This window comes from Dermacentor andersoni, chromosome 4, assembly GCF_023375885.2.
Source record: "Dermacentor andersoni chromosome 4, qqDerAnde1_hic_scaffold, whole genome shotgun sequence".
Taxonomy (NCBI): domain Eukaryota; kingdom Metazoa; phylum Arthropoda; class Arachnida; order Ixodida; family Ixodidae; genus Dermacentor; species Dermacentor andersoni.
The window spans coordinates 202,922,948-202,944,469 of NC_092817.1; the positions used below are offsets into that span (position 1 = coordinate 202,922,948).

The following is a 21,522-nucleotide window of genomic DNA, read 5'->3' on the forward strand; positions in this document are numbered from 1 at the left end:
AATGAAAGAAAATAATTATGGGGTTTTATGCACGAAAACAATGCCCTGATTATGAGGCACGCCGTAATGGAGGACTCCGGAAATTTGGACCACCTGGGGTTCTTTAACGGGCACCTGAATCTAAGTACACCGGTGCTTTTCGTCCCCATCGAAATGCGGCCGCCGGGGCCGGGATTCGATTCCGTGACCTCGTGCTTAGCAGCCCAACACCATAGGCACTAAACAACCGCGCTGGGTGTTTCCGTGAATATTCAAAAGAGAAAACGTGACTAAAAGGAATATGCAAACAACGAACGTATTTGCTCAATGAGAGAGTGCTTTGAAAACTGTCTTCAGACGCTGTCTTGCAAACGGCTAATAAAAATTGAGCGGCAGCAATGGCGCTTCAATCTTGGTTGCCGGGCAGCTGTCGGAAATCAGTTTGCATTAGCCTTCTTTAACGCGCCATCGGAATTTTTCTTTTTCACATTGCTCGCTTTCTGTTGGTAAGGAAAACTGTGCAGCGCATTGAGATTAGCAATAATTGATTGCTTTATTGATTGATTGATCACTTGATTGATTGATTTGTTTTCGGACGCCACATGAGCGTCACGTGAGACTCTGTAGTTCCCGTATTCTGCATGAACGGGATGCCGCGGTGGGGAGTCTAACTCGCGACCTCACTCTCAACAGCAGAACGCAACGACGACCAGAGGCGGAGGGGGTTTACCGGGCACCTGTTCCCTCTAGATAGATCCCACACGTTTCAAAGGAAAACTCCAGGATGGCCGCCGATTATTATTTCTATGGCGGGCCGGTGCCGTACCTGGCCAGTGCTGTCGGCCAGCGCGTCACCGAATAGGGAGCTCGGCGAGCGCAGCCGCGCTCACATCGCGGCGGGATGGAAACCGGCGATGGCGGGGCGCGTTCTAATTACAGCCGTGTTGGCGCAGCCACAGCCAGCGCGTATATACAGGACGGGTTATTTTCGGTGCCCACCCATGGCCGCGTAATTGCGGCCGACAGCGCGGCTGTTTGCTCCGCCGAGACCCCAGGTGGCGCGCACGGGGCGTCGCCCACGCAACTAACCACGATCAAAGACCAAATCCCGCCTCTCGTGCGCACGGAAATTCGTGTGTCCCTCTCTGGTAGCGGCGCCAAACAGAGCGACGCAGCAGTTCTTCCCGTCAGCCCGCGCACGTACTATTCACGAATTAGCACGGTCAAAGATTAATATTTAACTAGGGCTGAGACGCCTGCGGCAAGCCACGGAACTGGAACGCAGAAAAAAATTGAGCAGAGCTGTCGCGAGGCTCGGCGGGCGAACGTCACGAACTGCGTCAGCTGCATACCGCGAAGCGCTGAACGCCTGCAACTGTTTCAAAAAGCTATTTGGGGTTGAGTAAGGCGGCGAGTTAGTATTATATATATGAATAAATTCCGCACTTCAAGAAAACGTAGAATAGGAAACAAGATGCACAGAAAGCAGTGACGCTGATGGTGAACTGTTTACAGGAGATCACTGAAATGTGTAGGTGCTTTAAATGAAGACCATTACAATAGGAAACTACCAGGCCACCCACCCCCGCTTCTGAAGTTGATAGCAACTTTAATTAGTTATGAAGAGTTTCGACATTTTAGCACACGCCCTTCAGGCATTTCACAAGCACCTAAGCATCGCCCATTGAGATTCTGCAGAATTGCGTTGATGCATCTGCTTTTCACGCGTGCAGAGAATGGTGGAAGGAGTCCGCGCGCACACGATCTTAGGCAAACCCATGCTGACATCCACATGCCTTCATTCGCTCTTAGCAGCTCACGTTGCCACGTGCACGTGTCACGTGGCAGCGTGCCCCGCGACGACTTGTCACGACCACGTGTGCGTTGTTTTTATTCTTAAGATAAGGTTATAAATTCAGTAGATATCATTTGCGCTTTCTTGCAAGAGTGTGACCAACGTAAGTATACCTGGTAGAGAAGCTTCGATAGAAGCCCATACGTTCAAAACATGGCAGTTCATCGGTGGTTCATGGGGCTTAGCGCCATCTGTGTGAAGAGGGAACACTTCCGGCGGAAGAAAAAAACATTGTGACGCCATATCCGTTAAAAACAGAAGTGGCGTCATTTTGTTCTCAAATGCGCGAAGTGTGCTTTAGTGGCCTGCCATTAGGGCTGTATATTCAGATTCCGCACCATTCGACTTCATGGGCGTCCCGAGCTTTCAGCGTGGAAAGCGATGTAGTAATACCCCCCGAGCCTTGCGCGCGACCTAAGACGGCGCGCTTCCTCACCGCTGTCCTGTGTTGCTTGCGTGAGATTGAGCCGCGATCGCGAGTTCACCCAATAAGCTTTCACTCGCACATACAGCATATGGTGCGCAACGACGGCAGAAATGTGCCTGGAGTGCCCATGTAATTGCTATCGCAATAAAACGCAATTCAGCAATCCTCTCTCCTATCAACCAGCTAAAGCAGAAAAAGAGAAATAGCGCTATTTTAAGGGTTTACAAAAATAAATTTTACGGTAAAGATATTTTATATTTCAAGTAAGTTAGCCAATTTGTTGACGTTTAAAATATTTGTGACATCTCGAATAAACCTTTTTATGTAGTGCGTGTAAGCTTAAGGCCTGCCTTTCTTCCCTTCATCTTTCCTTCGAGAGATTTCTCTAAAATACGGAGCGTTTTAAAACAAAGCAGGCAGTTTAAGCAAATTTCATCTGGTTGGCTAGCTGGCACAGGAACATGGACATGGTAAAAGGAAAAGTGATAGAAGCCCATAAGTGCGCCTGCACTCAATCGCTGCTCGTTCAGGAGTGATGCCACAGTCCAGTTTTCTTTTAACAGCACAGCAAGGCTCTTGGGGCTTTCTGGACCAATACCCATATAAAGCAGACGCTAAAGCCAAGGAAAGCTTAAGGAAATTAAAATACTTTTCATTATATCGAGCAATAAGCTTGCGATTTAATAGACATTACACATCCGCCACCACGACCTTGAATGGTGCTGGCTAACACTCTTGCTGCTAGGCTATAAATTCCTATGCGTAAATAAAAAAAAACAATAAAAAATAAAACCGAATGGAGGTACATCCATCGCCGTAAGTCTTTGCCAGAGTGCTGCACACTTAATGTGGAATTATGGGTGCAGCTTCCACTGGGCAGCAACGCTTTATTTTATTTTATTTTATTTTATTTTGTATTATTGCGAACATGAAGTTTGCCTAAAGCTTAACCCACATATTTAATGAATTCTACACCTTGGTTTCAGTTAATTTGCTCTTCACTTTTCAGTTGTGCAATATCAAAAAAGAAAGAGCAGAAAGTGCTAGACCAATGTTCCCAAAGTAACTCTGCGAAAAGGTGATACTGGCGCTGCTTTAGCTGCGGGGCTCTACAGTCCTAAACAACACAACTGAAAGTTAGGCCACTTGTTGATGATTTATTGTTGAACTGAAGCGCCCACAAAAAACAAAGGAGACGGGATAAGCTAACGCGCTTTTTTGCTAGCTCTGCCTGTGTCATTCGTCTTTTGTGCGCTCTGCAGTTCAACAGTGAACTTAAATGTTACATTTTGTGAATGCTGCCTGCTACCCCCAAGATACTGCACACGTCCTTGTTACTTTGTGGATGCGTGTGTTTGCGCTGTTACACTTTTTAAGTCAAGTATGCACCAACTCGCCCAGAAAGAAGTTTTAATAAAATACTGTACACGCTTTGCTGTGCTGCTTAGTGCTCCTCTGTCTTACTCATTCTATCCTTTTACCCCTTCCGCGTGCAAGGTAGCCAATCAGAGCTATACCTCTGGATAACCTCCCTGTCTTTCTACGCACCCTTTCTCTCTCATGGATTAATTATCTGTAACATTGGTTTTATATGCCTAATACTAATAACGTTGCCAGTTGGAACCTTCGGTGCAATATAAACATATTCTATCAATAAATAATTGATGACCTGTTTATTTATTCATAAATATCTAAAACAATTTATTAATATTTACTCTGCATGCAGTGAATCTTCTTGGCTATCGAAAGTAGGGGAGTGACAGCTACAAGTAGTGCATTCGATGGACTAGTTGTAACTGCAAAAGTTGCATTGCTCATCGTGGTAACACAGTGGACGTTTGAAAGCGTGACACTAAGCCAGAAACGACATGTATAGGGAAGATGTCTCGCAACACGGACAGACCAGGCGGCTTTCAAAAGCGCGAACGAAGGGACCAAGGAGGGCTGATTGGAATTCGTAAAATTCGCTGAATTCCAACTTTCTAATGCAGTGTGATGAGCAAGCAGCCCAAGATGCTGCGCTGCATGGTCTTGACGAATGCATGCACACATGCTGGATTTGTCGGAAGGCAGAGCCTGGCTGTTAGCCTTAACTGTCATTGCCTATTATGCCACAATAACTTGGTGGCCAATTGTAGAAAGTTTCACGCATGGTGTGCACATTTTCAACAGTGTGGTGGTAAGACCGTATGATTAGCTCTTTCGGATACCATTTGTTCGGGAGGACCGTCATGAATCCCTGTTTGTTATATTTGGAGGGTCGCCTTGGAATCCCAAAATATTGTCTGCTAGTTCCGTGGATGTTTATGGATGAAATGAACAGGGCCTCTTAGACAACAACTGTGCGGAGAGAAAAGTTGATTGTTGATAAAGAATTAAGAGAACAAGAAACGAACACTGTGCAGGTCTCGTCCGCAACCGAAGCAAAGTTCATAATCGGAATGGTAAAAGCGTCGCGGACGCAGGGGCAGCGAGAAGGACCATTCTTGTATCTTTCTCGGTCCCCCTGTCTGCGCCTGTCTTCACGCTGTTTTTAACAGTCCTGCCACGAATAGGCACCACGGAAACACTGTTTTAAAGTAAGCACATTGATGGTCTTAAAAATGCGCATCCATATACAGCATGCGAAGGATAATTGAAGCACTCGCGTTCAGAACGCAAGAAGCACTCAGGCGGGACAACTGCCTGCTAAGCACGCCGGCTAACCCACCTGGTGCAATGCCGTCATGACACACCCACCATCTAATACGAATATTTACCTCGTAAGTTGCTTCTGGTGGAGCTTTTCCGTTCGCAGACTGCATACGTATCGCTAAAAATACGTTGTTTGGCTGCCTGAAATGTTCGTGAGGAAGAGAGCAGTTGTTGCCCCCAGAGTTGTTCAGCCCACCCGCAATCGTCTTCCCATCTGCGCAACGTTTCTTTAGACAAATACGACAGCTGCTGTTTACATGGCAGAGAAGTAGAGCGTACCTCTTTTGTTTCATTCACCTCGCGTCTGTCGTTATGCGCGCACAAGACACTTCAGTCGACGAACGCGCGCAGGTGCAGGGGGACAGGTCGGGAGCGGATATTCCGGAGAGGTTCGACAGAACGCGCCGGGGTCCCGAGCCTGCATCGAGAGCGCCGGGCACGAGAGTGCTCGGCTATCATACATCTTGCCGGCATGTCCGTCTGGCTGTCCGCGGCGCCTAATGGTGCGTCTCACGAACCGTCATCGATCTCCGCCAACCGGCCAGCGAACGCATCGATAACGCTCTTGTCCATGTATCGGAACAGCAACAGCACAGATAATCGGGCATCGTGTTGGTGGGAAACCAGCGAAGAATTGTTGCCCAGCCTTCTCGTCGAGGCCGTCTTGGGGCATCTTCCGTTTTCTCCTTTCGGAGCCTTAAATAAATGTAGGTTGCTTCATTGGCGGTATACTGAAGAGTCCGCCATTAAGAGAAACAGCCCCCCTCTACATTCAATTTGAACGAGAGTAACTTTATTATTATTATTATTATTATTATTATTATTATTATTATTATTATTATTATTATTATTACTACGAGACTTATGAACCCTTCGGTTTTTTTTTACGCGTTCAGCTTATCGGCTAAAGCTTCGTTGCCTAGGATTGAGCACAGGTGATGTGATTCATCGTTAGGATACTGTGTGTTGGAGCGACTGATAAAAAAAGAAAAACGTTCTGTTCGGCGATCGCAAGAAATGTTCGGGGCACTGAAGGTGTCATTGGTTGATGGGTGCAGCGTTAGACTGCAAGGGAAAACTCAGCGCATTTTTCGGTCCAAGAGTCCTTGCAGCACATTTGGTAGACTGGGCTGCGCTGATGTGCGCGAACTCGCCATGGTCCAATCATTGAGGGCAGTTGCGAGTTTACAGCGCCGCGCGAGCTTTGACTGCAATGAAGGCGACGAAGTAACGCGCGGGTTTGGTGCGAGCGCGCCGAGCGTCGCAAGAAGAACAAAACGGGAAGAAAATCTCCTATCGAAGAATTGGACGGTCGACTAGAAAAAGGAGGCAGAGAAGGACACGGCGGTGGTTCGCAGCAGGAGCACAGCTAGGGCGCAGAGGTGGGAGCTCGTCGGGTGCTTGGATGGCGAGGCATCTGCCGGTTCTGCTCGTCTCAATGGCCTGTCGCCTACCGACAACGACGCAACGCTATCCGTGCGAAGAAGGTGGCTGGTGCACGGGGGCCGCGGGCTTGACGCGCTCCTGGACCCGGACTCACACAGGCCTTCACCCAGAGCAACGTGTCTTCCCGACGGCCTTCGGCATCTGTTCCACTGTGAAAAGATGCGGGAGGCCTTTCGATATCGGCACAGCTGCGGTACTTAGCCATCCTTGAGAGCCTTCGAACTTCGCTGCTCTCTCTACATCGTCCGAATCTGTTACAGAAGAAAGTAACACCCGGTAGACATTTTTTTTCTTCCAATGTTTTTGTTCACAACGATTCTGGCATTTGTCATTGACACTTTAAATTAATCGCAGCTGCGTTGATCCCTACTGATTTACGCCCGTATAATTTGTTGCATGCTCCATCTTCCTGCTTCAAGTCTGTTACCCCTTCAGTGAACTGAGGTTGAGGTTTTGTCTCAGCACTGTTTGATGGCTGTTAACATAAAGTGTGGTTTTTGTGTTTTTTAATTTGCAGCTGGCTTCGTTCACTCCTGGCACCGAGGCAAGATCTCGGGTGTAAAATGATACACGAACCACTTCATTGCATGGTCACAGTGTTGCCCTCTGGAATTATTTACATGGTCGGCCCTGTCATGAACACTTTTCTGCGGTGGTATTTTCTTATCTAAAGGTGTGCCCAATGCGCACGTCATTGAACACGTCATGTGGCAGCAACACGATATATACATTTATTGTGATAGCAATTCTGTGGAGACCCCAAGCGAATTCTTGCCGTCGTCGTTGGCGTTTGCGTCGCCGTGAGGTTCCGTATATATTTAGGTAGATGCACATTGTATGCCATATGCTATGTTTTGCTGTATGAAATGCGGTACATGCTTATTATAGTGCCACACCATTCTATCACTAACGTCGCTCCTACCAGGTCTTACATTCTTGACAACATTATTCCTCGGAATTTTGAGAATGGCAGCCCACAAACAAATGTCATGAAAGAAAACACCGACAGCGCATGCATTATATCCTAAACCTTCTCAGACTTAAATATTTATTAGAAGTGCGAAAGAATAATAGGCTTAAAAGCTTAAAACGTTGTAAATTGATTGGTGTGGCTTTGCCTTACCTCCGAAATTGGCCCAGGAAAGATGTTTCAAGCATACCCGATTCGGAAAAGTGGTGGTAAAGTGGCTAAGAAAGACGTTGGTTTTAATAAACATAAATGAAATTGTCCTATGGCAGTATTCAAACAGAGAACCCCTAGCACTGCAGCTCATTCTTAATTAGTCAGCTAACGTTTACTTCAGTTAATACTGCCGATACAGCTACGAGTCTTGCACTTCATGTACTATTCTGGCATGTTGCTATGGCACTCAGTGCATCGCCCTAATGGCAAAACTGTTATATTTTTTTTCACACACCTTGATGTTGCTAGAACAATTTTTGTATTTCCACTGACGTTCCACTGTACGAACCGACTGTACTAGTGGATTGCACCATTTAACAGAGGAACAACTAACCAAGCAATCAGCGGCGTTAGCCCTGCATCACAAGCAACGCTGACGCAAACGCAACTGTTTCTCTTTAAAGAGAATAGCTTTCTTTAGCTCTTTCTCGCGCTTTACTGGTGGTCGTCGGTCCTCTGACTTCCTTAGGTTTCGGAAAACGGTGCCTTAAAATACAACACATGGTATGTACAATGCGCAGGTTTCTCTGATGCTAGTTCTTTTCCTAATGTTTCGAACTGGTTCCTGAGGATTCTGGGACCCCGGAGAAACCAATCAAGGTCAATGCCGGTCGTTCCAGGAAAGCACACGAGACGTTTACTATAATAATATAATATATAATATAATATAATATAATATAATATAATATAATATAATATAATATAATATTATAAGCCAGATACAATTACAATTCTAGTTCGAATGTCACCAGCACACTATGTTATGACATGACACGAGTGCACGCTTGCGGTAAATTCAGCGCAATAACAGTTGGACGTTCACAAGCGGCGGGCTAGGCGATGAGACAAGCGGCGCTGTCCTTGTCAAGCCGGTGGACGAGTTGATGATTGAAACACGGCGGTTCCAGCTGGCCAAAAGGGCACAGGCCCCTCAGCGGAACTTTCGGGTGGAAGGAGACTGGGACATTGTACGCCAACTCGGGCTCGTAGCACAAGCGTTCACATTCCGCCTGCGGGCAAAGACGCCTCGGATGGAAGTCGGCGGTCTGGCTAAGTTCTGAAGCACAGGAGCAGGTCGGTAGGATGCCCCGGGTGGGTGAAGTCCTGGTGGCTTGGGTCCGGAACCCGGCGGCCCGTCTACACCTCCCGGTCTGGTGGCCGACCCCCTTACTGGGTCACTTCCTGGAATTCCACCGCGTTCTGCCAACGCGCCTCGCTCTTCTTCTTCTCTGGCCCTTGTGTCCCTTTAGGATTGGTGGATTTCGGAGCTCCGCGTTTGCGAAGGATTGGTTCTTCGGAGCTCTGTGGGTTATTCCAGATCGGATCATTTCCCCTCTGTTTTCTTTGCTCGCGCCGCGTGTCCTCGCACTTGCCGCTGTTCGACGTCTTTTAAAAGACATTGGGCTGACGCCTGTGCTCGCCCTGTTTGTCTTCACCTTTGTATCTCACAGTCTCACGCGCCACGCTAGTCATAGATACTTTATTTCTAGATTACGACGTGTCCGTGGATTCAGGTAGTTTATGTTCCACACCTGTATAGATCATCCTAGTGGGCGCCATTCACAAACGGGAGAAAAGGCCTTCTGCACTCTCTCTTTCCTGTATGTCTGTTGATGTCAGTTGCATCTTTCCGATTGGTTCGACGTTCAGAATTAGCTTTTCCTGTTATTTACGAAACGCTATTGCTTTTGATGCTACCGAAGAAACCCTACGCTGATGATTTCCGCGCTTTTAAATCGCTCGCTACAGGGAACATGCATCATAAGTCATGCGAGTGAACTAAGAACACATGTAGCACACAATCTTTAGTCAGATGACTGGTGGACTTGGTGAACATCAAAATTTGCGCCGAATTTGGACGTAGGTATCTCTCCGGCTAACACGGGCGAGCAGCTGCAAAACTCAGCTCCTTTGGCCGAACGACACCGTGCTGACGATTTCCGCGCCCGCATGACTCTTGCTACTGCACTCGTGCGTCACACATCATGCGAGGGAAGTAACAACACAGGTAGCACACAACCTTTTGTTAGAGGCCCCAGTCGACGGGGGCTGATTACGTATTCGTGAAAGAAAATGGTGCGGAAAGGGTGTGTGGCCCGCGCGGAATGCGCTCGACGCGTGGAAGAATATAAAGAAATTACCCGAATGCAACGCGTTATTCCGCTTCTATTCTATCCACGGGAAGTTCTAGCATACGTAGACCGCTACTGAGAGACCCAGCTACTGCTCGGCGTGTTATCCCCAGCAGCTATTTATTGCACTATTACGCCGACGCGATACTTCGAATCGAATTCTTCGTGCGTAGAAAATGCTACCTGGTACTTTTGTGGAGAAACTAAAAATACTATAGTGGGTGACAACCAAGAAGGTTTGTGACAACCTATGAATTCAAAGCATGCGGTAATGTTCTCACACACACGTTTCGAGTAAAATAAGTGCTTAATGGGTGTAATAAAGAGTTCAAAGTGGAAAACACACCATTGAAACCTTTAATTTGAGCAAGCGCTATAGGCTGGCGCGGGTATATACACAATTTACCTTCCCGTCGGAAAGCGGTGAATTTCGAATGATTACGTTGTCATCGACTGTTTTTCAATCTATTCATACTGCGAATTAAAAGCCGCAGATACGATGCAGAGTGACCGTGATTGTGTGCTTCTAACTTTCTCGCTCTGTGTGTGTGTGTGTGCGTGCGTGCGGCCCACGTGTGTTGTGACTTATTTGCTCGGTTGCAGGTAGCGCATGCATCAGTGGGTAAGCAGCAACAAAGCACGAAGCACGGGTGCCGCATTAAAGCTTCTTTCTAGGCGAGTTCGTGCATACTTGACATAAAAATTGTAACAGCGCGAACACATGCAACCACAAAGTAACAAGGACGAGACACAAGCGCTGACTGTCAACTAAATTTTCAATAAATCAAGTGTTCCACAGGAGTGGTATACGCCAGTCCCTGAAGTGTGGAAAGGCTTATGTCGGCCAAACCGGTCGCTCCATTAATGAACGCTTGGGGGAACATGCCCGAAATTTAGGTACCTTAAAGGACAAGTACGCACATTTGGTCGCGCACGTAATTGAATGCACAGGTTGCAAGGCTCGATTGGGAGAGACGAAGATTCTCGGTAAGAGTGTCGACACGACGGCGCGCGTTATTTTGGAAGCGTTCCACATACAGAAATATGGCAGCAAGTGCATAAGTGCCCCCTCTGTATCGCTTTTTGCTGCACAGCTTCAATTTTTGGAAGCGACCGCTTACTGATTTGATTGTATGTTAGTATCCCTCGCCCTTTTTTCTTTTTCGTTTTTCTAGTTTTTTTCTAGTTCTTTCTAGTTTTCTTGTTTTTCTGCGCCTGATTCCGTTGACTGCCGGCACATTCGTTCATCGATGCGCAATGTCATTTTCCCCGATTGTATCACTCCCTTCCACCTTCACTTCTGCCTTTCCCCTTACATAAGGTATCCGCCTTCCGTCAATAAAATTTAGTTGACAGTCAGCGCTTGTGTCTCGCCCTTGTTACTTTGTGGTTGCATGTGTTTGCGCTGTTACAATCTTTATGTAAAAAAAAAAACGGGTGCCGCCATGGATTCGTAGCGACTATAGCCCGATCATGTTGCCTGTCATTTGCGCGTTTGATGTTTTCTTTCCTTTTTTTTATGTTGGCTCCCATAAGAACGCCTAGTCAAGCTTCTGGCGACAATAAACCTCGCTCGCGCTTCGTTGGGGAGCAGTCGATGACAGCCGAAAGACGAATGACGAAGGCGTGCCACGGCTCGGCGCGTTGCTGGAAGTCGCCGCTGTGGCCGGAGTTAATGGATGCACGAGACCGTTGCTTATGTGGCCCGTGTGCCAACGACGCAGATGCCTGCTCATGGGCTGCTAGTGGTGTGCGTGATGACCTCAATCCGGCGCACTCGGCCGCAGCCCTACCTTCTTGTGCGAGAACGCGAACATCGAACGCTGTGTTGCGTTCTACTTACCGATTCGCGTTTCTCCCCGGCAATAACGTGAAACATATCCTGTCTTCTTTTTATATTCATTTCCGGCGATGAGGGGCTCACTCTATGATACAATCCCACTTATTCTAAGCAAATCCTGTCATGTGACTGCCTGGCGCCCGTGTCCACTGTATTCCGCTCTATTCGTATTGATGAATCGCCTTCAGGTTTAGTCAACGAGCGTAACCTCGTTCTTTGTACGCAGCAGCCTCGATGCACTCTCTCGAAACTTGGAGTACCCTTAGCTCTAACCCATCGACTACGCATTTGTAATGCAAATCCACTGTATTCCCTTCGTCGTCCTTCTGCGCGCCAGTCTAGCGCACTGGTACTTCAGCGAGGCTTGATGGTGCTCAAATAAGATGAACTTTCAAATTTTGTACAAGCAGTAAAGTTTCATAAACATAAGAGGAGCACGAACAGAAAAGGAAGATAGCCGTAAATGTATGTTAAAGACCGCAGTCTGCTGCGCAGTCTTGAATATAACATCCGGATGCTACGGCTGAAAGACGCTTATTCGGAACCCACCATTCCAGACGTAGTCTTATTATGTTACCAAAAATACTCTCAAAAGACAAGTGAAAGGACATAGACTTGGGATTGTTTCCATTTCGTCTCCCTTGTCATGTCTCTCGCGCTTTTCTTTTTTTTTTCGTGATGATCGGTCCCCAACTGGCCCACCTTCGTATGCTCCTTTTTTATTGTTACTGAGGTTATCCTTAAGATTACTCTGTTGGGTGCACGAAGAAAATCATGCAATCGATCCTAATAATGCTTCGCATAAAAACTGCAGCTTCGTGCTTCGGATCCGTTAAGAGGTGTGTGTCCTCAGCAAATTACCCTGGCACTATGTCCGACACAGTGCTGGGAGGCTAGCGCTGCCTTGTATCTAGTGCGCTCAGTTAAATGCAGACCAAGCTGGGCAGGATTTAACCTGTCTTAATTACGGGGTCTTAGATTAGATAGTAATGGTAATGATAATTAATTTCTTTACCATCACAGTTAATGGGCGAGAAAGAAAAAGCTAGGCTATCCTGGTAAAGTCTTTTTGGTCGTTATCCGCCCTCAGAAATACCTTCTTTTTTTCACTAGCACGTGACATTCTAAGCATGCAGCACACTAGTGTAGAACTAAATATAATCATTATCATTAAAAAGTTAGATATAGAATAAAAATAAAAGCTTAGAAAAATAAATTAAGCGAGTGGAACAGCTGTATAAAAATATGATGACATAGTACGATAATGCACCATCATCGGAGGCTAACAACTGTTCAATACAGAGAGCCTATATGCAGTGTGCAAAGTATGCGCCATAGAATTTAGTACATTTTCAATGCAGATGAAAATATTCATGACTGCAAACAAGGTAACTGGCAAATCGGCGGGTAATTCTCACTCCTTGCATGAATAACATGATTACTCGTCTACAATATAAAAATAAAAAGTTCCAAGCTGCCTGGAACAATAACTCAAGTTACATGGTTCAAACAGCAAACTGAGACGTCATTTCTTTATCGAGTTTTTCTCTGATGCAAAGATAGTCGGACCGTTGCCACATCCGTCACAGGCACAAAAAGCTATTCGTGTAGCAGTACAGTACTTGAAGCGCACCGGTTTGAGAGACCGCTTTTCGTACTCCTGTGCCCCCTCCCACGAGCACTCAGTGCACACTTTCGTCCTCTTTCTACTCCCCCTTTCCCTTAGCCCAAGTGTAGGATAGCAAACAGGACGCTCGTCTAGTTGACCTCCCTGCTTTTCTCCTCCTTGTATTCTTTCTCTCTCTCTCCAAATCCTACTCTACGACTTTCTAAACGTAAAGATTTAGCAAAAATTGGATACACTTCTACTCCTCGTTTCTTATTTATGTATATTTTGCAAGGCGTTTGAAAGAGACTACTTTCAGCTGCCTCTACTGTGACACCTGAGACACTCTTGTTCAGCTCTTCCACATGAGCTCGCCACAATATTATCCCCCAAAAGTCCACTAGCGCGATAAGCTAGAGGACTTAAATAAACGCGTTTTTTCTGTAACCAAAATCCTTGGTCCATGGTCATGCTTACTGAAACAGAGATGTGCCTTCATAGTCCGGATGAATTTGTTTTTGGATAGCAACCTAATGAATTTGTTTTAATTTCTAGATTCCTGTAAACTGTTCTTGCATTCTATGTTTCTCTTCATGGCTACTAGAACAATATGACATTCGCGTGTGCGCGTATAGTAGTGTTTTTATGGCGCAGTGTGCATGAATAGGCATTAATTAGCGCGAACCACCTAGGACACTTCTGGTCAGGAATTTCTTGTTGACCTCGCTACTTTTGTCTTCTACTTGTGTTGTTTGGTCTTTGAGATAAATCCTAACTTTTCTAAGAAATGTATTGGTGGTGAAGTTACTTGTATGTTTTATTGCATAAAACAGCGTTTTGTGGAAAAGGTAACTGGAACAACATTGCATTCTCACCGCAAAATTGACGGCACACATTTCGAAAACGGTGTCATCCGCAGAATTATATTCGAAAGAATGAGCCTCGTGAACTTCCCGACTACAATTAGCAAATTGCATTATCTGCCGTGACGTAATCGGTTAACAACTGTATTACAAAATTTTCGTTGATTAGTCGATTATGCATTTCGATTTCCCGTGCGACCAGTGTCCACCCCATCGAGTAGGCAAGCTCAACGAGTCAAAATTGGTGCCATTTGCCACAGTCGAATTCCCAAAAAATTTCTTTGAAGTCTTCGCAGAAGCGCCTCGCGGTGCAGTCTTGGATAGCGTTGTCTGAAGCACACCTTGCCTTGCGCGCAGCTGTGGGAGGACGCCCTGCCGTGGATGGTGGTGTACTCGTTCGCGGCGCACGTGCTGCTCCCGTGGCGTGTGGTGTCGGCGCTGGCCGCCTCGGGCACCCTGGTGGCCGCGCAGGTGGCGCTGAGCAGGGGGCGCCCCCCGGCGGCGGCGCTGCTCCTGCTGGCGTGCGCCAACCTGCTTGGGCTGATGGCCTTCCTCTGGGTGGAGCGCATGCAGCGCAGGGCTTTCCTCGAAACGAGGCAGTCACTCGAGGCCAAGCTGGTCGTCGAGGAGGAGTCACAAGTGAGCCACTGCTGTTTTTTTTTTTTTTTGCATGCAACAACGTCTTTGTAAAGCAAAGCTTTCTTCCTCCCGTTGTGCGGGAGCTGGCTGCTGTCTTGCCGAATATACGACACAATGTGACACTGAGTGTGATTAAGAGAAGACAAAATCCATTGTTGATGTCGCCGACGTAGTGAAAGTTATCCGCTTTATATCATATACAGTCACTCAGTCTGGTACGTTTCAGCAATCACATCAGCGCTTTTGTGGCCTTTTGCTGCTGTGACATTCGAGGCCATGGCCCCAAGATCTTGTCCAACTAGAAACGTCTTCCGTCTAGCTGGTTGAGAGCTGTACAGAGGTCAAGCCTTTCATTTTCAAAGTACGGGCAGTAGCACTGGATGTGTTTTATAGTCTCGTAGACAACACAAGCATTGCACACGTTGCTATCTGTCATTCCAATCGAGAATGAATAGGCATTGGTAAATGCAACGCAAAAGCGTAAGCAACCCAGCGCTGGTTCTTCACACCGGGGAAATGCGTGGGGGAAGACGGGGAAGCACTGTTCTTTCACTTCGAATGGACTTAATAAAACTTCGAAGGGCAATGTAACGGGGGGAGAAATGTGATCTCGCTTCTTCACCCGCAGGCGAGTAGATACCTCATTCCAAAAGCTCAGCGGCAGCCACTGCTCATCGCCCTCACCCCTCCAGCCATAGCTGGCCTTGCTAGCACAAGCTGTACAGTGCTGCTTCTCCATCGTCTAAAGTAGGATTAGGAAGGAGTGATAGGTTGGGAGCATTGTGGCATGTCCACATCATGCGGGATAATGAGGCGCATTCACTGCAGTGTGGGCATTCGCATGCGTAGGTATGTATTGCGTGTGGCACACATTAAGGTGTGGATAGCTGTTTGTCTGAAGGCGACGCCAAGTTACCGCCTCATCGCGAGAGTTTTTCTACGACATTTTCTAGCAGCCCTCCCCCCCCCCCCCCTTTATCCCTATGCAACTAGGCTTGTGGCGTAGGGTAATACCCTTGGTCAATCCCTCAGAATGTATCAGTGCCACTTAGTAGGTCCCCGAATAGACAAGCAGAACGTGAGTAAAAAATTAAGAAGCCGGCAACAGGAAATTTAATGTCAACTAACAAGAATTGACGAAGTAGACAACAAAAGTAACCGAGTGGGGAGAAATAATTACTGCGTACATAATCAAACCAAAGAGTGCATTTAGCGAAGAGCATTAAGCTGCGGAAAAATGAAGACGTAATGAAGTAACGAAAACTTGAAAAAGTCCGCTGCAGTGAAGTGAGAAAGTCGGCAACGGTGGAAGTGGAAGTCGGCAACAGAAGGAGCCAAATGTGGTGAAAAGATTTCAACCAAGTGGACCAGAGCATGCACTGAGCGAAAAACGTTAAAGAAGTAAAAAAGGTCAAATGAATATATTTACTCAAACTTCAAGAAAGCATCGCTTATCAACGATTCTTACGCATGTGCGCTGTCCGATTATTTCGTGAACTGCCATTTGCTCTGCTATTCCATTATTTGTTTCGTTTAACTTCCCAGTGCATCACTACAGCTATGAGGCATACTGTAGTCGAGGGCTCCGGGGCTATTTTGACTGCCAGGGGTTTCTTAACGGCCACCTGAACGTTTTTTTTCTTTCTTTACATTCCTGCAAAACAATATATCTGCTTTTCCCTCACAAGCTTCTACCTCTCGGAGCCGCACCTTTCTTTTTTATGAACTGTTCGTGGAAAGCAACGCATTTCCGCCTTTTTCAACATCGTCACTTGAACAAGCAGCGTTCTCTAGTTTTAGAAATAGCATTGCCCAGATAACTAGTTGAGAAAATATCAGCAGTGCTTTAATAATTGCTCTAGGGAAAAATACGCAACTGTGAAACCAAATCGAGCCATTGTTCTGACCATGGCCATTCTTTTCATTTTATTCATATTGCTGCGCTGTAATCGGGCTATGGCAGGAATGGCAAAAAGTTTGGGAATAACGGTAAGATTAGCAAAAAAAGGAAAACAAGCAAAGTGTAATATGGGTACAGAAACACACATAGTTGAAAATTAGTTACTTATTGCGACTAAAAGCCCATAGAATTTCAAAATATCAATAGTACCAAGACTCTATCGTATCTTGAAAGAACGTATTCGAATGCGCTAGTACGAAGCACTAAGAAAAGGTCAGTCTGTTGAAACCGTGAAAACTTAGACTACAACTTTCGTTAGCAAGTGTGGTATGGCTACGGTCGTTCGAACCAGGGACGGATTTAATTTATTCCAAATTACTACAGCAGTCCCTAAACCTGCCCTATTGTTCCAAATGTTCACTTTCGTATTTGCGGTAAAATAATTTTATCTTAAGTAGATGCGGTTTAATGATCAGTGGGAAGGGGGGGGGGGAGTAGAAGGCTTCAATGAGGACGTTGAATTAGCAATGCTAAAGGTTCCAATTCAACACGAAAGTAAGGAAAACGCACGCTAATGAGCAGGCAGCAGGTGACTATGCAGCAGAGGGCATATGTAAGTTGAGTTCGCGAAAAGGTACAGGTTACGAATAATGAGTGTCTTCGTTTGGAAGCACAACTGAAACCAGAACAGGGGGATAAGAAATTGATCATATATTTCGTACTTTGTGCCTACCCTAGCATTGAGGCGGAGGAGGTGGAAGAGGAGGAGCAAGAGGGAGGAAAGGTATATGGAGGTCAACCAGACGTGCGTCCGGTTTGCTACCCTACGCAAGGGGAACGGGATTAAGTGACGAAAAGAACGGAAGAAGGAGGGAATAAGAAGGGAGGAAGCACTACGAAAACACGGGGCTGCCCATCACGTCTGTGATGGTCACTGAGGTCACTCGGTTTGCTCAAGTGAAGCAACGTTCGCGTTGCTTTGGAAACCTGCGAAGCATGGCGCCGTGGTCCAGGAATCTTTGTCTCGGAAAGTTGCATGCGATCAGGCCCCTCTAACACTGTCCAAGGACTGTTCGTCGTTTTAATGATGACAAAAGCACAGGGATTGCGCGGGATATGCAAATGTTGGGTAGGGCAAAGAGCAGCGATGATCGCTTAGTGATGATGTGGAACATTGCCTTCAGCTTGAATAGAGAAAGAAAAAAATAGTCTGAAAAAAAAACAAGCCAGGCCAGAAGAACTCAGCAAGAAATCCAAGGAATCCAGGCTAGTGCTTACAAAAATTTCCTAGTTTTGTTAAACACAAAATTGAAAACACTCTTTTGTTGCAATGATTCTGACTTAGCGTGTAATATATTATTGCGCTAGCAATTGTATGGACACACCAGAAAGATTCGTGCCGTTAGCGCGGGCCTCATCGTGATGTTCAGTACAAAGTTCAAGGGCGACAGCATCGTCACCGCGCGCCGTATGCTGTATTTGCGAGGTAAAGCGTGCCAGGGTGAGCCGACGATGGTGGTTCAATCTTGCACGCGCAAGGAAGGAAAGCGGTGAGGAAGCGCGTCGTCTTCCGTCAAGGGTGGGGAGGGTTGGGGGGGGGGGAGGCGTTCTATTCCTGCGGCGGCTGCGTATGACGTGGCTGCGTGGACCCTACTTGAAAGCGATCTCGTGTGCGCTGTGTTCTCGCCGCTTAGTTCGAGCTGAAGTGAGAGCACGCACGGAGGTCAATTCGCTTCCCGCTGCTGCCGACCTTTCTCACTCCAGCGTTCTGACAGCGAGTGTGCGCGGCCATCGAGTGAGATGTGTTCAGGTTCGCTTGTGCAGACGTTGCACAATGCTTGGTAATTTAGTTAGTAAGCGAATGTTTACAAGTTTAAAGGCCGATAAATCTAATATCTTTACTTCATACAGCTGTCTAGTAATTTGCTATCGCAATCGATGCTTCACCTTTCGGCATAACTGCGACTTATTTATGGGCACATTCCGAGCCGCGGGGGACGAATCGTTTCCATATAAAGCTATAGAACACTCGCGCAAAGCTCCCAAGCCATGGATCACTACTGAATGTTCAAAAGCCGTGTGAAGGAAACACGTTACAAACAATTATAAAAAAATTTGGCCGCAACCATGTCAGCTCGACTGTTGATGATAATGCGATTAGCATTGAAGTAATGTAGTGATACACTGTATTTGCCCCGCTGAAACACATCATGGAAGAGGCATGCACTGCAGACGGGCTCCTCACTCGCGCTTATCTCTGGACACGCTGCGTCATTTACAGGCGCCGCCGTGAAGTCAGTGCGTGGCGCGTGTCTTAATATATATTGCTACGAAGAGGAAACCCGACGCACAAGCGTGTGTATAACTATTTACACAGAAAAAAGTTAGCTTTAAACGCTCAGGCTAGTACAATGATGGCAGTTCCAGCAGACAGTCTACAACTTCTTCTTCGTCCCCCTCTTGCGTGCATGGTCCTGTCCAAATGCACCGTAACATAACCCTAGGAGGATGAAGCGCTGTCCCGGCACTTGTTAGAATTATAGCGAACTAGTTGAACAGTATGGCTTTAAGCGACACAGCTGGACGACGTCAGTTCGTAGCTGGGATGACGATGGCGTGTCTTGAATAGGCGCGATTTCGCAATTTATGTCACTTAATCGTCGTGATACTGGTACGACTCGGTATAGCGTGACAGCAATTTTTCGGACAGGCCTTCGCGGCGAATCGGAGTCCACAGAAGAGCTAAATTTCAGGGGAAAAGGTTAAAACTCCGGTGGCGACTGTTGTAGTGAGTCCTTTGTGACGCATGAGCCGCTGTAAGTCGATCATAGGCAATCCGGCGAGTCATGCGAGCCACGGCGTCATGAGCATATTCCGTGGTGTGTTGTGCCACCGAAGGTGGCAAGGTGTCAGCAGGCAGGGCTGCTGAAACGTGCATAGACATAATCTCTGTATAGGTGCGATTTAGTCGTTCAATCAGTCCGTTCCTTCGTGGGTGAAATGCAGTTGAGAGCTTGTGTTCGGTGGAGCAGGAACGGAGTATGTCTTTGACAACTTCGCACAGGAAGTAGCGGTCACGATCTGTCAGCAGCTGCCTTGGCGTGCGATGGTGAAGAATCACGTCCTAAAGTAAAAAGTCTCCTACATCTGTAGCACAGCTAGCGGGCACGTGCAATAGCAAAGCGGGTCGCATAGTCTGTTTAACGGCTATCCATTTGTTCCCGTTTATCGATGGGGGGAAGGTGCCAAGAAAGTATATGCCAATATGGCAGAAAACCTTCTTGGGAATATCGATTGGATGAAGGTGGCCAGCAGGTAGCACACATAGCCTCTTTCGCTGCTGGCAGAGGTCACAAGCCAGAGTGGTCGCACAGAGCGGTACAGGCCTGGCCAGAAAAAGCGACGTCGGCCACTGTCGTAAGTGCGGGCGGTGCCAAGGTGTCCTACAGTAGGTGCGTCGTGGAGCTCAGCAAGAACAGTAGAACAGTTATGACGAAGGAGAACAAGTAGTAAATCTGGTCTATCGGAGCTGATGTTACGTCGATAAATTTCCTGTTATTGTGACTATGTATTTTTATTCTTGCCACCCCCTATGTAACGCTCCATTTATTGGGGCCTTTAAGGTAACAAGAACAAGTGATCGGAAATAAAGAATGGTGCCATGGAGCACAAGCATTCTTATTGACCGATCTGATTGCCTAAATGTAAGGCGCCCGATTATCGACCATAAAGAACCATCCCTTCGCTGCTCAGTAACTATGTCGCGAAAGTCAGAAATGTCCAGAAAGGAAGTCGGAATCCAGTTAATCGTTGCCGGGAGGATCGACGGGGGGACGAGAGAAGCAGTCGGCGTCCAGATGTAAGCGGCCGGACTTGCACATCGCAACGAAATTGGATTGGATTGGCAAAACGTTTCTTTGAGGCTGCAGTAAAACGTGCGCTAGCGTGCGCGCTCCGCCGGGGCCTACGTCGTCTTCTGGGTGCCGGCCGCGCGGCCTGGGTCCCCGCTCGCCGTTGTCGGCTCACTGGGTCCGTGCCGGGCCAGTGCCTCGATGACCTGCTGGACTGCCCATAGTCCAACGACAACGAAAGAACACTCCTGAAGTCTGAGTGTCCACTGACTAAGGCAGCCAGTCAGGTTTTCCAGTGACGGAAAGCCAGCACAGGGCATGGTCGTCCGTGATGACAGAAAATGGCCTGCCAAACGAGTAAGGGCGAAATTTAGTCACTGCTCCCACTAGAGCGAGGCACTCGCGCACAGTGATAGAAAAATTGCTCTCTGAAGGGGACAGGAGGCGACTGGTGTAGGAAAAGACGCGCTGGTATCGGTTTTGCTGTTAGGCGGAGACAGCACCTATACCATGGCCACTGACGTCTATCTAGTGTGCAGATGGATCAAGGTGGCCTAATATCCGAGGCATTGTCAATAAGCGCCTGAGGGTGTTGAAAACGTCGGCTTGTTCGCGGTCACAAAAGAACGCAGTGTCCTTGTTTAGAAGGTCGGTCAGTGGCCGGGTGATATCCGCAAAATTGTCAACGGAATGCCGAAAATAGGAGCATAAGCTCACCAAGCCCTGCACATCTGTTGCTGAGCAGGGTAGAAGAAAGTTCTTGACTGCGTGAATCTTATCAGGATCAGGATGTCGATGGATCAGATACATTGCTACCCGGTTTATTGATGGTTAGAGAGTTAGTAGGTCCAGTGCAGAGAGCAGCCGAGCATTCCCGGTCAAACGACAGCGCGAGACAAAGCAGTGACATCGACCCTTTGGTCTTTATCTTCCTCACTTCAGGAGCCATGCGGCCGCAATAACGTTTGTACGATCTTCGTCATTACAATGGCCCCACGAAAGAAGAGTAGCCACCCTGGCGACTAACGGTGACGACACGATAAGGGAATCGTAGTAGGGTTTAAGCCGGCTGACGTGCACTGTCTCACGACCGCGGCGCCACAGGTC

The 21,522-nt window shown here is 47.3% G+C and overlaps 1 protein-coding gene across 1 annotated transcript in view; it reads left to right on the forward strand.

The window, feature by feature from the left end:
* Positions 1–21,522, forward strand: part of LOC126538510 (adenylate cyclase type 3-like) — a 385,015-nt gene that overhangs the window by 176,455 nt on the left and 187,038 nt on the right. Inside the window, exon 2 of the mRNA XM_050185368.2 lies at positions 14,383–14,664. Within this exon, the coding sequence (XP_050041325.1) occupies positions 14,383–14,664 (282 nt within the window). The remainder of the gene's footprint in view (positions 1–14,382; positions 14,665–21,522) is intronic.